This window comes from Bidens hawaiensis, unplaced genomic scaffold (assembly GCF_021521415.1).
Source record: "Bidens hawaiensis isolate Kalapana, Puna unplaced genomic scaffold, B.hawaiensis_p1.1 tig00050395_1, whole genome shotgun sequence".
In the NCBI taxonomy this organism is placed as follows: domain Eukaryota; kingdom Viridiplantae; phylum Streptophyta; class Magnoliopsida; order Asterales; family Asteraceae; genus Bidens; species Bidens hawaiensis.
In genome coordinates, this window is record NW_027499008.1 from 36,311 (window position 1) to 52,730 (window position 16,420).

The 16,420-nt window shown below is 35.6% G+C and overlaps 1 protein-coding gene and 1 pseudogene across 1 annotated transcript; one reads left to right on the top strand and one right to left on the bottom strand.

Annotated features, from left to right (window-relative positions):
• Positions 1-676: 676 nt before the first annotated feature.
• Positions 677-3,100, bottom strand: LOC143598461 (protein FAR1-RELATED SEQUENCE 5-like; annotated as a pseudogene).
• Positions 3,101-9,604: 6,504 nt separating this feature from the next.
• Positions 9,605-15,766, top strand: LOC143598462 (copper-transporting ATPase RAN1-like). Its single transcript, XM_077076668.1, has 9 exons — positions 9,605-9,904; positions 10,543-11,160; positions 11,828-12,257; positions 13,082-13,407; positions 13,508-13,566; positions 13,664-14,006; positions 14,082-14,276; positions 14,360-14,617; positions 15,251-15,766. The coding sequence occupies exons 1-9, from the start codon at positions 9,605-9,607 to the stop codon at positions 15,725-15,727; spliced, it is 3,006 nt and encodes a 1,001-aa protein (XP_076932783.1). The 3' UTR covers positions 15,728-15,766.
• Positions 15,767-16,420: the final 654 nt, after the last annotated feature.

Consider the following 16,420-nt stretch of genomic DNA (forward strand, 5'->3'; position numbering starts at 1 on the left):
GTGCTTTGTAATTCAAGTTTAGCTAATGAATCAATTTATTATAAGTAAAATGTTTTACAAAACAAAACGCTTTAATAAAAAAACATGGTTAGGTGTTATGTGAAATGTTTGAGTAGGCACCATATGAACAAAGATTAAATTAGGATTAAATTTGAACAGCTTTGGAAAATATTGGACAAAACCATATGATCATCCATCAGGTGTTGCTAAAAAAAACATCCATCAGTTGTGTAAAACAAAATGTTAGTAAACATGAAACCTTAAATAAAAACCATCAACTATCCATAATAATGTACCATCAACAATCCATAATAATGTCTAAGGTGAAATAAAAACCAATAAACAAAACATACTAAAGTCTAAGGTGAAATAAAAACCAATCAACAAAACATACTAAAGTCTATAGTGAAATAAAAACCCATCAACAAAATAAAAACATACTAAAGTATATACTGAAATAAAAACCCATCAACAAACCATAATAAAGTCTAAGGTTAAATAAGATTAAAGTGTAATGGAAAAAACCATCAACAATCCATAATAATGTCTAAGGTGAAATAAAAACCAATAAACAAAACATACTAAAGTCTATGGTGAAATAAAAACCCATCAACAAACCATAATAAAGTATAAGGTGATATAAGATTAAAGTGTATTTGTAAAAGACGTAACCGGGCTACTCTTCCATATTTTCTTCATGTGAACTGCTTGCTCTGTCTTGTGAAGGATCCTGTGGAGGTTTGTTGTTGATACTGAACAAGTGATGGTTGCGGGTGTCATGACCAGGTTCACGACATATTCTGCATGTCCTTAGGGGCTTGTCCAGTTGCTTTTGACTTATAGCTTGTTCGCGTAATGACCTGAAGCGAATCGGAAGCCCACAACCTTTAGTCCTAACACCAATAGGGGCACGAATATGGATTTGATCTGGTTGTGTCACACCGGTTAGTTTAGCGAACCTGTCTAGACGACTAGGTCTAGGGGCGTCAAAAGTAACCTCGTCTACTGTACTTTTGTACGCGTTAATGTAGTCGCGGTAATAATGTAACTTTTGCATGTCATCAACCAACTTGTTTATGATATGGTCGTGCGCAATGTTGATGTCTCGAACAACACGATACACATCAGTACTTTTGTCTATGTTGGGCTCGGCAAAACCAATAGACCGCATAGGGCTGTTAGACACAGCGTCTTTTGTCCACCTACGATTGATGTACTGTTTGGGAAATACCCTGATATCCAAAATGTGGAGCACCTTAAAAATGTGATGACACAGTAAACCGAATTGCTCGAACCTTTTACAGCTACAATAAATAGTGATGTCTTCGTTGCGAATCATAACCTACCATGAAGAACAATGTACAGTTATTTAAGGTGTAAAAATAAAATATAAACACAGTAAACCTAGCATATTGAGAATCCGATATACCTCGTGAAAAAAAGCAGGTAAGTGTAGAAAGTCATGAATATTGAATTTCAGAAAGTCATCGACGGGGACGTAACACCTGGAAGTGCAATTGTGAAGAGCATCTTGTATTTCCAATTGGACATCAAAAACAATGGTTCTCGTATAGATTTCAGATGCTTGTTTCTCAAGTGTGTAGTTACTCCATATCTCGGCTGCTGTATACCTATAATCATGATCGTTCTTACGATGCTCATGTCTTTGATGATCCAATGCAGTCTCAAAATAGGCCAGAAACTCAACCAAAGTGCAACGTCGGTTACAAAACTGGCCAAAAAACTGATTCTCGCTCTCTGATCTGGATGAAGTACGCATAAGACCAGACATGGTTTCTTCGCGATAGTAAGCAGGAATCCATGACTCACTAATGTTGAATATGTCTTTTAGCCAAGTGTGATCATTTAACTGAAAGTCATCCATTATTGAAGCCCACTCCGTTTCAAACAATTCAGGTGTTATTAAGTCGGTCCAAACAATATCACACAACCGAGTCTTAAAATCTATGGTGTTGCAAAGGCCGGATCCAAACTGAAATAATATAATGGCATATTATAACACAATCAAACAAACTATGTACAGTAACAATAAACAACATAAACAAAAAAGAGTTCTCTTGAACCTTCCCGGACATCTTATCCATAATATGCCACATGCAGAGTCGATGCCTAGAATTAGGAAAAACGTCTTCAATTGCACGTTTCATGGCGGGATCTTGGTCAGTTACAACAACTGCTGGTGCATAGCCAAAAGCCTTCTTAAAACAATTCAGCAACCAAGTGTAAGATTCTGCGGTTTCCGATCCAAGCAACACTGCACCAAGGGTAACATTCCTATTATGGTTGTCAATTCCAGTAAATGGAACAAAAACCAAATTATACCTGTAAAACAAATGAATCAATAAATAAAACACAAAAAAAGAAATAAAATTTTTGGTTGTCAATGATATTACTTGTTATGCCGATATGTTACATCAAATGAAACAACATCACCAAAGACGTAGAAATTCATCTTGGCTCGCTCGTCGGCCCAAAATAAACCCTTTAACGCCCCGTCTACTGCAGTAGAATAATCACATGAGAAATTGGGACAGAATTCTTTCTTCGCCATAAGACGTTGAACAGCCATCTCAGCATCGTAGTCTCCAATGAATAAGTTGATACTTCTTTTGTAGTTTTTGCAATCAGACTTGGTTGCGCCAACTTTATCAAACCTACCATACATGGTCCTCATAATGTTGAAAGCTTTTACCGGACCAATGTTAATATTAGCAAGATCGTCTAACATCTTTTTGTGGGTAAACGTAAGCTCGGCGAGCAGACTTTAAGAAGTGGATATCGTCTTCATCAACAAAAGGATGATTGTGTGCTTCACCAAAATATTTGACCCTATACATGCCATTGTCAGTTAAAATTAACCTAATTTGGGCTTCACAATTTGTTCTTTGAGATGGCTTCCTACGTTGTTTTTTCCCTTTGAACTCTTCATTTAATGTGTCCACTTCTTTAACAGTTCTTGAGCCTTCAAACGGACAACATTTTTGTCCACCCACTGTGTTCCTTTCCTGATAGAAAAACCGCCCGCTAAAGCGTATCTTCTATAAAAAGACTCAGCGGATTGAAGATTTTCAAAGATCATTCCTTCATTAGGTTTGATTAAGGCAGACACTAATGGAGTGTACCTCTTCCTACCAGAATTTGGAGATACATGCTGAATTCCAACTTCCTTGTACGTGGGTGGATCTATAATCGGATATAACAAACAATAAAAATTAAGTTCCACAACAGAGAGCCCACAGAAGACATTGACGTCTAAAAACACACATTTAAAACAAGAAAAATAAAATCTGAAGTGTTATAACATCTTAAAAGTACCTAAATTTGTAAAACACACTAACTGAAACAAAAAATTTGCATTGGTTACGATGACACAAAAAAAAACAAACAGATGTTCAGAATTTCCTAAATTTGTAAAACACACTAACTGAAACAAATAACTTGCATTGGTTATAATGACACAAAAAAAAACACACAGATGTTCAAAAAGTATTTAATCTGAAAATTCACACGTAGCAAAAAAAACACAGTTACCAGGAGATAACTAAAAGCCATCGAAACCTAAGGGGAGTGAAAAACACATCATCGTGGGAAAGGATAACAAAATAACCATAACACCTAAAAAAACGATACACATAGAAATTCACTTGAAAAATATCCTTCTTTACACCATTAATGGATATCACAAGAGGGTATAAAGGAAGAACAAATATGATTATTATATAACATGAAATAAAAATTAAACACTCCATAACGTATTCAAGTTTACCTAATTCATCAACATCCTTGAAATTATTCATGTTGAAGATAAAGAATGCTGGTACGATCGGCGATAAAGAATGCTGGTATAATCGGCGATGGATTGATGAGAATCGGCGATGGATTGATGAGAAAAAAAAGGATCACAAACGTAGGTTGTTTTAGATGATCGGCATTTTTTGTTAATGATTTTGTAAAATATTATGATTACTATAATTAAGGAATTGTAACTGAGTGTGATTAATTAATATAAAGGAAAATAACATAATTAAAATTAGTTGGTTGATTACAATCTTGCCATTGACTAGATATTTTGATCTAATGGTTCAAAACACTTCTTACACTTCCTAGGATAATTCTACTTCTTATTACAACCTTGCTCTCTCTCTCTCTCTTTATATATATATATACATACATACATACATACATACATACTAGACGAGAGCCCACGTGATGCGGCGGGGGTTTGATACAGACTCTGGTGATGTAACAATTATGTGTGTTCATGGTTCGGTTTAAAACTTTAAAATCGTTTAACCGGCCATCGGTTAGGTTTCACGGTTCGTTTTTCTTTAACTTTCTGTTTCAGTTTATGACAGTTTAGTTTCGATTTTCGTCAACAAAAAATCGTTACTAATGGTTTGTCTCACATATTTAACTTAAAAATAGTCAAAACAGAGTTGTGCACAACTATACGTAACATGTCATTTTTTTTAATTGAAAAAACTACAATAATATCATACTCAAATTAAAGGGAATAAAATTCTCGTTTTTATGGTGCAACTTTTTAAAAAATATATATTAACGTATGAAAAAGTTATGGTCGTTTAAAAATCGTGGAGGTAAGTTGGTTTAAAATTAAAATAAAAAATAATATATAGTGAAAGATGAGGGACCAAACTTGCAAGTATTATTTAATTTAACAAAAGTCTAGTAAAGTCAAGGGTGAAATATTGTAAATATTTTCAAAGAATTGAAAATTCACGTGGGATTAAATGTTTGAAAGACCATTTTGTCCTTCTTCAACATGCTTTGTTTGTGGTACCATATGCTATGTAAAATTGTAAATCCCTTATAACCTAGGTGTTTCAATTTGCCATCCTGTCATACATTATATATATAGAGAGAGAGAGAGAGAGAGAGTTAGGTTCAAAAACGAACTCCAAAAAAGTGGGTAATTGGTTAACACATTCCTAACTCTTGATCATTTCCCCACATCCTTATAGTGTACCGTCAATCACATACATCACATCATTTTTGTAAGAAAAAAAACCCCTTAAAAAATAATTAAAAAAATATAAAACCAAAAAATAAAAACACTAAAAAAACTAAAAATGTTTATCTAGCATCCCTCGTTCAAAAAAAAAATCTTGGTTTAGCCTTCGGGTTTAGTTGAGCTTTTAGAGGTTTAGGTTTTTTTAGCTGAGGGACGTGGGCAAAATAAACCTTTTTTTTAAACATTTTACACGTAAAATAACAAATTTCATTAACATTTTACATGTAAAATGATTATTCTTTAAGATTTTACATGTAAAAATTAATCTTTTACATATAAAATAACACTTTTTATTAATATTTGACACGTGAAACAACAAATCTCATTAACATTTTACATGTAAAAATTAATATTTTACATGTAAAATAATACTTTTCATTAACATTTTACACGTAAAACAACAAATTCCATTAACATTTTACATATAAAACATCAATTCTTTAACATTTTACATGTAAAACAGCATATTTCATTAACATTTTACATGTAAAATGATAGTTTTAATATTTTACATGGAAAACAACACATTTCGTTATATATATATATGTATGTATGTATGTATATATAGGGAGAGAATCAAGAGAAAACTCATATTTAGAGAGAAAACTTAAAAACTCCTAAAGAATTATTTTTAATTAAAACTAAAAAAATATTTTCAAATTTCTGTTTTTGCCATATTCTTATATTTTCTTACCCTTTGCTCGAAAAAAAGAAAAAATAAATAAAAAAACCCGCTGTAATGCACATACGTATTACTGTGCGATATCGTTGTATTACACATGTGTATGACTATGTATTTTAAGTTTAATAGTGTTTAATTGCATATATTCAATATTTGTGTATTGTATATGTGTAGTAGTGTTGTATTATATGAAAAAAATAATAAAATAAAAGTCGATGTAGTGCACATGTGCGTTAATGTTGTATCACACATACGTACTAATGTGTATTCGATGTACATATTAGTCTTATATTACATATATAATAGTGTGTATCAAATATGTGCAATAGTGTTGTATTCTATGCAATACAAACACTTTTGCATATATACAATACACACTATTATACATGTGCACTACACCGACGAGGTTACCGACAATTTTTTTTTTGGAACTAATAACAACATATAAGAATAATGGAAAAAAAAAGAAACTTCAAAAAATTTTTTTTTAAAGTTAAAAATAGTTTTTTAGAAGTTTTTATGAGTTTTTAAGTTTTTATTTTAAAATAAGTTTTCACTGGATCCCATATATATATATATTAAAACTAACCTACGGTTATCTCATGGAATTTAGTGTTCATGAGCATCAACAAGTTATGTTTTTACGCGTAGTCAAGACAATACGAGTTTCAATGTGGCGGTTATAATTTATTTATAAATTTTTATTTTTCTGCTGTCTTTCCACCGTCACGTGTACAAGAAAAGCCCCCCCCCCCCCCCCCCGCCCCACCTAAAAAAACCTAACCCCTAACCCGGAAAACCTAAACCCCCTAAAAACCTATCCCTAAAAGCTAAACTAAGCCTAAAACCTAAACAAAGATTTTTTTTTTGGAACGGGGGATGTAGATAAACATTTTGGTTTCTTTTACCTTTTTTTATTTTTTCGTTTTTTTATGTTTTATAACGTTTTTAATTATTTTTTTGATTTTTTTTGAAGAGATTTTTTTCCCTTGCAAAAATAGTGTGATGTAAGTGATCGAGTGTGTACTACAAGATGTGACAAAATGTTAAAGCTGTGTGTTATTGTGGGGGGCTTCGAAGCCCCTCCACAGTGCCACGTCAGCGCCACGTGGGCACTGGGGGCATCGAAGCCCCAGGGCATAATGCCCCTCTATGGTGAGGGGGCTTCGAAGCCCAACATTTTTCTTTTTTTGTTAAAACAAAAAAACCAATACAATAATATAGAATACAATAATAAAAAAATACAATAATACTAAAATACAAAATAAATTGAATAAAAAAACATATAAAAAAATTAAAGCTATTTTTAGTCGCCGTCATCTTGCTTATTACTCAAAAGTTGTTCAACCAAATCCGATCGAAGGCTGAAATTCGTTTCTCTTTTTCGTGTTTTTAATAGATTAGCAAGTTTCTCATCTTCGTTTAGTGTACAGATCGGCTCTGGCTCATCGTTGTACTCGCATTGGCAAACTGTTTTACCCGAGTCCTCCAATATCATATTATGCAAGATAATGCAAGTGTACATTATGTTTCTTAACTTATCCATTTGTAGAAAACGAGCCGGTTGTCTAATGATAGACCAACGTTTCTTTAATACACCGAATGCCCTTTCGATGTCTTTTCTTGCCGACTCGTGTTTTTCTTGAAATACTGACGTTTCTCGTCAGTCGGGCACGTAAAGCTAAGAACCAACGTGGCCCACTCCGGATAAATACCATCGACTAGATAATATCCGTATTCTTAGTTGACATCTTTCGTGGAAAATGAGATGTCGGGTGAGACTCCGTCTGTGAGGTGGTCAAAAATAGGGGACGCATTAATCACAGCTATATCATTGTTTGCACCGGGCATCCCAAAAAACGTATGCCATATCCAAAGATCAAATGATGCAGCCGCCTCAAGAATAACTGTTGGACCATCATGATCACCCCGATGATATTGACCTTGCCAAGCAACAGGACAGGCTTCCCATTCCCAATGCATGCAATCGAGGCTACCAAGCATCCCGGGAAAACCGTGTCTTTGATGATGCACCTCGTATATTTTTTGTACGTCGCTTTGAGTCGGCTTCCTCAAATATTTTTTATGATATAGTTGTGGAATACCAAATTTTAACAAATTTTATGAAATTCAAGCTTAAAATGTTACGGTTTTGAAATAAATAATTAGAATATTAATACTCACATTCGCAGAATGTGTGAAGCGCTTCACGAGCCACTGTCGCCGACATCTGTAAGTACTCTTCCATGGCGTTGCTCGCAGTCCCGTACGCTAGTTGACGAATTGCCGCCGTGCATTTTTGCGTTGTTGAATATCCCGGTTTACCTCTCGCGTCCGCCCGTTGTTGGAAGAATGCATAAACACTTTCTAAATCGCCAACTATTCGTAAAAATAGTTGGCGACTCATTCGAAAACGGCGTCGAAATCGTTACGAATCAAAAGTCGCGTCCGGCGAAAAATAAGCTTTCATCAACCGGTCATGCGCACCTATGCGATCCCGTTGAAGATGAGGCCGTCTTTCTAGTGGATGTGAGCTTTCGCAATTCTGGACTACGAGTCGGGCAGCCTCTAGAACGGCACTAAATATCGCTTCATCCTCTGAATCCGAATTGGAAATATCGTCGATATCGGGCTGGAAGTCAGGTGTAAAAGATGAGTCGGAAGACATATTTGAGAAAGTTTTATAAAGTTTAAATATGAGAATGGGATGTTTGTAGAGGTTGGGTGAATGATATATATATATAGTATTTTATATTATTTAATTTTTTTTAAACGGTCATAATGCCGTTGGTGGTGGCCCCCACCTCACCCCCCCCCCCCCCACCGCACCCATCATCCCTCCACCCTTCCCCCCTCTGCGCCCCACCTCACCGCGCCCCTCTACGGTTTTTTCCCCCCACCGCGCCCCTCTCCCCCCTCCTTCCGCGCCCATAACACACAGCCTAAGGATTGGAAAAGGGGTTCACCGGTTCCCCATTATTTTGAAGTTCCCCAATAAACAAACAAGAACAAGAACGCAAAACCATTTCGATTCACACATTGTTTAATAGCCAATAACACTCGGTGCGTGAGTGCACCTTAGAAAACCAACAACCAGCCATGATACTTTTAAACAAGTTACTTGACTTGCAAAGTTAGTTATCAAGGAAAATCATTACTCCTCACAAATTCCATTTACGAGGCTTCGTTACTTGTTGGATGTCACATAAAAAAAATAATAATAAAAGAGAAGGATATTCTAGTCCATTCTAGAGCAAGCCAATGCCGATAACTTTGTATTATTTTATTATTCTATATAATAAAATTTGTCAGGGTATCGTTTCTTTTGTCTGATGAACTTAGCTCAATTGACAATCTGACATGATAGGGGAAGTGAAAATCTAGGCTTGAGATTGCATGATCTCAAGTTTGAATGTGGGTTTTACTGCAACAGGCCTTCGTGTGGCGGGTTTTTCCCGGAAAAGAAGATGGTAAGCTTGGACTACTAAACGCTGTTTGCAATTGTGGACGTATCAGATAGTCAGACCATATTCTTTGATCGTTCAATAAAAAAGTACCGTCTCTTTTAAATGAACGTGTAGTAACCAAGCGGGGCATGCTTAACAAGTACTAGAAATAAAGGGTGATAAATATAAGTATGTTTATATGTAGTTGTTAACCTGCCCTTACCCACCCACCAACACTAGCCTGGGATTATCTTCTTCTTGTATTATTAATTAATAATAAATAATAATCTCTCTCTCTCTCTCTCTCTCTCTCTCTATCCCACACTTCTCTCTCTATATTTTCTCTTAAAATCTCTCTCTGTGTTAATACAAATACTATAATAATAACATATATACAGCAGGCAGTTGTTTTGGTTTTGCATTATGGCGCCGGCGTTGAAAGACAACCTCCAGCTGACGGCGATAGGTGATTCAACGGCGATCGATGTAGCTGAAGACGATCTGGAGGACGTCAGACTACTGGACTCTTACGACGACAAAGAGGGTTTAGAAGAAGGCGGTGGTGGTATTAAGAGAATCCAGGTTAAAGTTACTGGAATGACGTGTGCAGCCTGTTCCAATTCCGTTGAAGGTGCTCTTATGAGCTTAAACGGCGTCGTTTCTGCCTCCGTTGCTTTGTTGCAGCATAAAGCCTATGTCGTCTTCGATCCCACTTTACTCAAGGTCTCTATTATTCTTATTCATTTTAATTTAATTGTGTTTTGATCTATTTCAAATTTCAAATTGATGATGGAATTTAATTATTATAATGAAAATTTTGACCCAAAAAAAATACACTCTGCAATTTTATACCTTTTTTTTTCAAAGCAGGAGGCTAGGGTTCATCATTTCTCCTTCTACACACTGATATATGAATTTTAAATGATTAAACCTTTTAATTATGTTTGATCATCTTGAAAATGGATTTCAAATTTTTTATTATTTAGCACACATTTACTTTATTGCAGATGTGCAGTTATTTTATTTGATGCAGTTTAATGTATTCTGCTTTTCTGATAAAGATAATATAAAGTTCTTAAATGTTGGGTTGGTTATAGATTTCTAGGCTAGTCCATTTGGCTCTTAAATTAAATAATAAGATGGTAGAAAAAAAAAAAATTGAAACGAAAAATCCTGTACAATACAAGAATCACTGGTATCTATCCTAATTGATTTATCATTGAATTTTTATTGGTAAGATGATAGATTAAGTAGTACTACTTGTAATTCGTTGAAAATTTGTTTAATTTAACATATTCATGATCATGAAATGATAGGACCTTCTTTAATGTTAGTTTGATAATTTTATGTTACGTATACAGGAAGATGATGTTAAGAATGCAATAGAAGATGCAGGATTCGAAGCCGAGATTCTAAACGAACCGAAACCCAATCATACAAAACCACACGGTTCAACTCTAGTGGGCCAGTTCACTATTGGCGGGATGACATGTGCAGCGTGTGTTAACTCAGTTGAAGGTATTTTAAGAAAACTCAACGGTGTAAAACGGGCCATTGTTGCTTTACCAACCTCATTAGGTGAAGTTGAATACGACCCATTAATAACAACCAAAGAAGAAATTGTTAGTGCAATTGAAGATGCCGGTTTTGATGCCTCGTTTGTACAAAGCAGTGAGCAGGATAAAATAATATTAGGGGTCGTTGGTGTGTTGACTGAATTGGATGCACAAACATTAGAAGGCATACTTTGCAATTTGAAAGGTGTTAAACAGTTCGGTTTTAGTCGGTTATCGAAAGAATTGGACGTTCTTTTTGATACTGAAATTCTTGGCCCTAGATCTTTAGTTGACGCAATTGTTAGAGAAAGTTCTGGAAGGTTCCAGTTGCTCGTAAAGAATCCGTTTACGAGAATGGTTTCGCAAGATGATGAAGAATCATCAAAGATGTATAAACTGTTTACATCCAGTCTTTTTCTCAGTGTAAGTTAATCGTCTTCATTTACTTAAATTTTTTGAGCGAAGTAAAATGGGCAATTTTGGTTATGTTTTGGGTTAGTTTCGCCAAAACAACATATCAAACGGGCTAAAACGAAAAAGGTTCTTACAAATTTATTGGTCAAAACAGGCTGGCTCTGGTTGGGTTGACCAAGTAACACTTTTCCCATCCTTTGAATTGAATTTTATAAATTGTACCATGACTTAAATATGTTTCAACATTGTATTTTACTAAAAACAATGTTGAGTTTTGGAATAAAATTACCTACAAGCAGTTCTACTTCTAAGCTTTTTGACCCAGTTCTTCATATTTGTATTTAGTTTAGTAGGCTTAAATTTATTACTTTTTAATGCTATTAATTATATTATTATTATTATCATTATTATTACTTTTCGATAGTAATAAATTTTTGATGCTACTACTTGTTACTTTTTAATGATAATAGTTATTATTATTATTATTATTATTATTATTATTATTATTATAGTATGTAATAAATTTTAAAGTTTCATTTGGCATATTGGTGATCATGAAATTCCAAAGAAAATGGAGAATCAGGCAATTAGCGTGAACATGCTTGACCCGTTACCTAATCAGACAAAAAATCTGGATTTTGTCATTGCTTAACAAACTTTATATCTTAAATTGCAGTTTCCAATCTTTCTTATGCGATTCATCTGCCCTCACATTCCTCTTATTTACGCGTTACTGCTCAAACGATGTGGGCCCTTTCAAATGGGTGATTGGTTGAACTGGATATTGGTTAGCGTTATACAATTTGTCATTGGGAAGCGGTTTTATATTGCGGCGTTTAGAGCGTTGCGTAACGGCTCAACAAATATGGATGTGCTGGTGGCACTGGGGTCCACAGCTGCTTATGTGTACTCTGTGTATGCACTTTTGTATGGTGCGGTTACTGGGTTCTGGTCTCCAACTTACTTTGAAACTAGTGCTATGTTAATAACGTTTGTGTTGTTGGGAAAGTATTTGGAGTCTCTTGCAAAAGGGAAAACGTCGGATGCTATAAAGAAGCTTGTGGAACTTGTGCCCGCTACAGCTTTGCTACTTGTTAAAGACAAAGGTATGATGGTTTTTGTATATTTGTTATTTAGTCAAACATCAAGGTTATTTGACAATGTTAAGGTTGCATGTTTAAGGTTTGATTCTTCCTATGAGAGTGGTTAGGTAATATGTCAAAACGTGTTCTTGTGTCTGTGCATGCCATTTTTTATATGGTTTGAAATGGGTTGGGTTACTTGGTTGACCCATGAACACCTTATTGTAGGGTGTGCATGAAGCCGAAAAACCCGATACATAACCGAGAAAACCGAACCAAAATAACTGATCCCAAACAAAACCAATGGTTTGGTTTTATGTTTTCATGTAACTGAACTTCCATTTCGGTTTGAATGTAATTTAAATTGAAAAGACCGAACCGAACCGAACCGAACCGGATTTATAGATTTTCCTTCTGAATTTTAAGTAATTTATAAGAATTTAAGTAATAGTTAACAAAAAGATTAAGGCCCAAATTTGTTATTTTTGGCCCAAAAACTTCAAGTCAAAATGATAAAACCTAAAAGCTGATACGGTTTTCAAAGGCTCAAAAACCGAATTTTTTGATTTTTGGTTCGGTTTGATCCATGCACTGATGCACATCCAAACCATAGGCCTTGTGGAGTAAAAAAATTGACTTGTTAATAGTAAATTCTCGCCCATTTAGTTCAGGTAGTTCATGGTATCCAAAGTCCAAACCATAGGCCTTGTGGATAGCAGGCTTGATCTCACACAAATACATGAAATTGGGATTAAAAATTAATACTTCGATCTTTAAGAATCTGAATATTAATCATTTAGTGGAGACCCTTTGAGATTTAAATTAAATTTTTTTGTTTAATTTAATAGACGGAAAGAGTATTGGAGAACGGGAAATAGATGCACTGCTGATTCAGCCTGGTGATGTATTAAAAGTTCTACCCGGTACAAAGGTTCCTGTAGATGGTTATGTTGTTTATGGTTCAAGTTACGTGAATGAAAGTATGGTAACCGGTGAATCTGCACCGGTTTTAAAGGAGGTTGATTCGTTAGTAATTGGAGGCACAATAAACTTTCATGGTTTACTCCATGTCCAGGCTACCAAAATCGGTTCTGACACGGTTTTAAGCCAAATTATTTCTCTCGTTGAAACCGCACAAATGTCAAAAGCACCCATTCAGAAATTTGCTGATTATGTAAGTACATGTGTATTATATTATATTTTATGTGTTCTTGTGTTGTTATTTAAACATGTCTGATTATTATTATTATTATTATTATTATTATTATATTTAGGTTGCAAGCATCTTTGTCCCGACAGTCGTTGGTTTGTCATTTTTGACGTTTCTTGGGTGGTAAGCTTCTAATGATCAATTGTGTAAATCTTTAAACCAAAGTAGTAACAATAAATTAAAATTATTACTTTTTTTTTTAAATTTGATTTGAATGTAGGTATATTAGTGGGTCCGTTGGAGCTTACACAGACGAATGGCTACCAGAACATGGGAGCCACTTTGTTTTTGCTCTTATGTTTTCAATCTCGGTTGTTGTAATTGCATGTCCGTGTGCACTCGGTTTAGCCACCCCGACAGCTGTCATGGTTGCAACCGGGGTTGGAGCCAGCAATGGTGTTCTTATCAAAGGTGGAGATGCGTTGGAGCGGGCCCAAAAGGTTCAATATGTAATTTTTGATAAAACGGGTACTTTGACTCAAGGCAAAGCCTCGGTAACCACCGCCAAAGTATTTACCGAAATGGACCGTGGAGATTTCCTCAGATTGTTAGCTTCTGCCGAGGTTAATATTACTACTCTAATAGTTACTTATATTATTATAATAAGTTATATATTAAATTAATTTTTTTTGTTTCAGGCGAGTAGCGAACATCCACTAGCAAAAGCAATACTTGAATACGCACGCCATTTTCAATTCTTTGAAGGTAGCAAAGATTCTGAAAGTCAAAATGATGGGTCAACAGCAATGTCTGCATGGCTTCTCGATGTGTTTGATTTCTGTGCGGTTCCCGGAAGAGGTGTTCAGTGTGTTATTAATGGCAAAATGGTTTTGGTGAGATCGCGATATGCTTCTGTTTGATGATATTATTGTTTCTGGTCGTGAATGTTTGCTTATATGAAACTTGTATTAAACAGGTTGGTAACAGAAGTTTGTTGACTGAAAACGGGATTGAAATTCCGGCTCATGTTGAAAATTTTGTGGTGGATTTAGAAGAAAATGCAAAAACGGGTATACTCGCGGCGTATGGGTCTGAGTTAATTGGTGTTGTGGGGGTTGCGGACCCGTTAAAACGAGAAGCGGCTGTGGTTGTTGAAGGGCTCAAGAAAATGGGTGTCCGGCCTATTATGGTGACTGGAGATAATTGGCGGACTGCCAGAGCGGTTGCAAAAGAGGTATAATTAATGTTTTCATAACGAGACCGTCCGGTAGCAGGGAACTGGCTACATAACTGGTCAAGTTCTGTGTATTTGAACTGGTCAGACCAATGAACTGGCCCGGGTGGTGGGTTTGGGGCTCAAACCGAACCAAAAATCAAATTATAAGTTTTCGAAAACGTTTGGTTTTGTTTTTTGTTTCCATTTTGGGTTCTGTTCGGTTTTGTTTTTACCATTTTGACTTGAATTTTTGGGCGAAACAAAAAAAAAAAGATTGGCCCAAAATAATGAATTTGGGATTAAATCTTTTTGTTAATTAATTATTTATAGATTGGTGTACGTGCAGGCCTAAGATGTTGTGTTATACTATTTCTAAAAGTCTTATAAATTACCTAACGTTCAAATTAAAAATTGAAAATCCATAAATTGGGTTCGGTTTGGTTTTTTCAGTTTTAATACATGCAAAACCGAAGCCTATCCACTTATTCCAAGCTCCATGTGTTATGTATTTCAGACTTGTTTTACTGAAATTGCCCACAATTAAAAGATAAATTACTTTCATAGTTATATATATTTGACTTTGAAAATTTTAAATTATTTATGATGCCATCTATTTGGTTTGACCATGTTTCTAATATTTTTATTACTCAGGTGGATATTCAAGACATACGGGCGGAGGTGATGCCAGCTGGAAAAGCTGATGTCATCCGTTCATTTCAAAAAGACGGTAGCATCGTGGCAATGGTGGGAGATGGCATCAATGACTCCCCGGCCCTAGCGGCTGCCGATGTCGGTATTGCAATAGGGGCAGGTACGGATATTGCAATAGAGGCTGCCGATTACGTTTTGATGAAAAATAATTTAGAAGATGTGATCACAGCTATTGATCTTTCCAGAAAGACATTCTCTCGTATCCGACTTAATTATGTTTTTGCCATGGCGTATAACGTGATTTCTATTCCGATTGCTGCTGGGGTTTTGTTTCCTTGGTTACATGTGAAGCTGCCACCATGGGTAGCGGGTGCGTGCATGGCTCTGTCTTCGGTTAGTGTTGTGTGCTCATCGTTGCTTCTTCGAAGATATAGAAAACCCAGACTTACAACGATATTGGAAATAACAGTAGAGTAGAAAAATGGGGGAAGAAAGAAAAGAGGCTTCAATGAGTCTGTGTGTGTTTGATCTTGATTTATTCATTGCTCTAGTTCATGTGTAATCAATCTCTATTTGATGTAAATGTCTCTTGCATCCTTTTTTGGTGGTTTGATCTTTCAAATGTCCTGTCTCAAGTGCATTGACAGACCTTGAGCATAATTAGAATCAAATAAACCGGTTCCTGGAACCGAACCGGTGGACCCGAACCGGAACCGAACCGGTTCCTACCCGTTTTTTGTAGGAACCGGACCCTATCTGATTCAACCCAATGATCCGTGACCGGTTCTTGCATTTCTGAGTGGGGGCGGGTAGGAACCGGAACCGGTTCCTAACCGGTTCCATCCGGAACCGGTTCCTAACCGGTTCTAGCCGTTGGATCGAGTATAGCCGTTGGAAATCGTTTTTTTTGGCCGTTTTTTGACCGTTGGGGTCAAAAATAGCCGTTTTTTGGCTCCCCCAAGCACCCCACTACTAGTATAAATAGGTATTTGGTGTCATGGGTTCATCACAACACTCAAAACACAAACCCGAACGCAAAAAAATACAAAAAAACGCTATTACAATGTTTTGAGTTCTCTAATCTCTTGTTTTCTCTTCTTCTATATTCATATTTGTTGTTATGGCTGCCTCACAATCATCGGTTGGTCAAGGTTCCAACGCCGAACCAAG

Coding starts and splice junctions, on each gene's coding strand:
- LOC143598462 (XM_077076668.1), top strand. CDS start 9,605: ATGGCGCCGGCGTTGAAAGACAACCTCCAGCTGACGGCGATAGGTGAT. Junction 9,905..10,542: donor TCGATCCCACTTTACTCAAG/GTCTCTATTATT, acceptor TTACGTATACAG/GAAGATGATGTTAAGAATGC. Junction 14,618..15,250: donor CCAGAGCGGTTGCAAAAGAG/GTATAATTAATG, acceptor TTTATTACTCAG/GTGGATATTCAAGACATACG.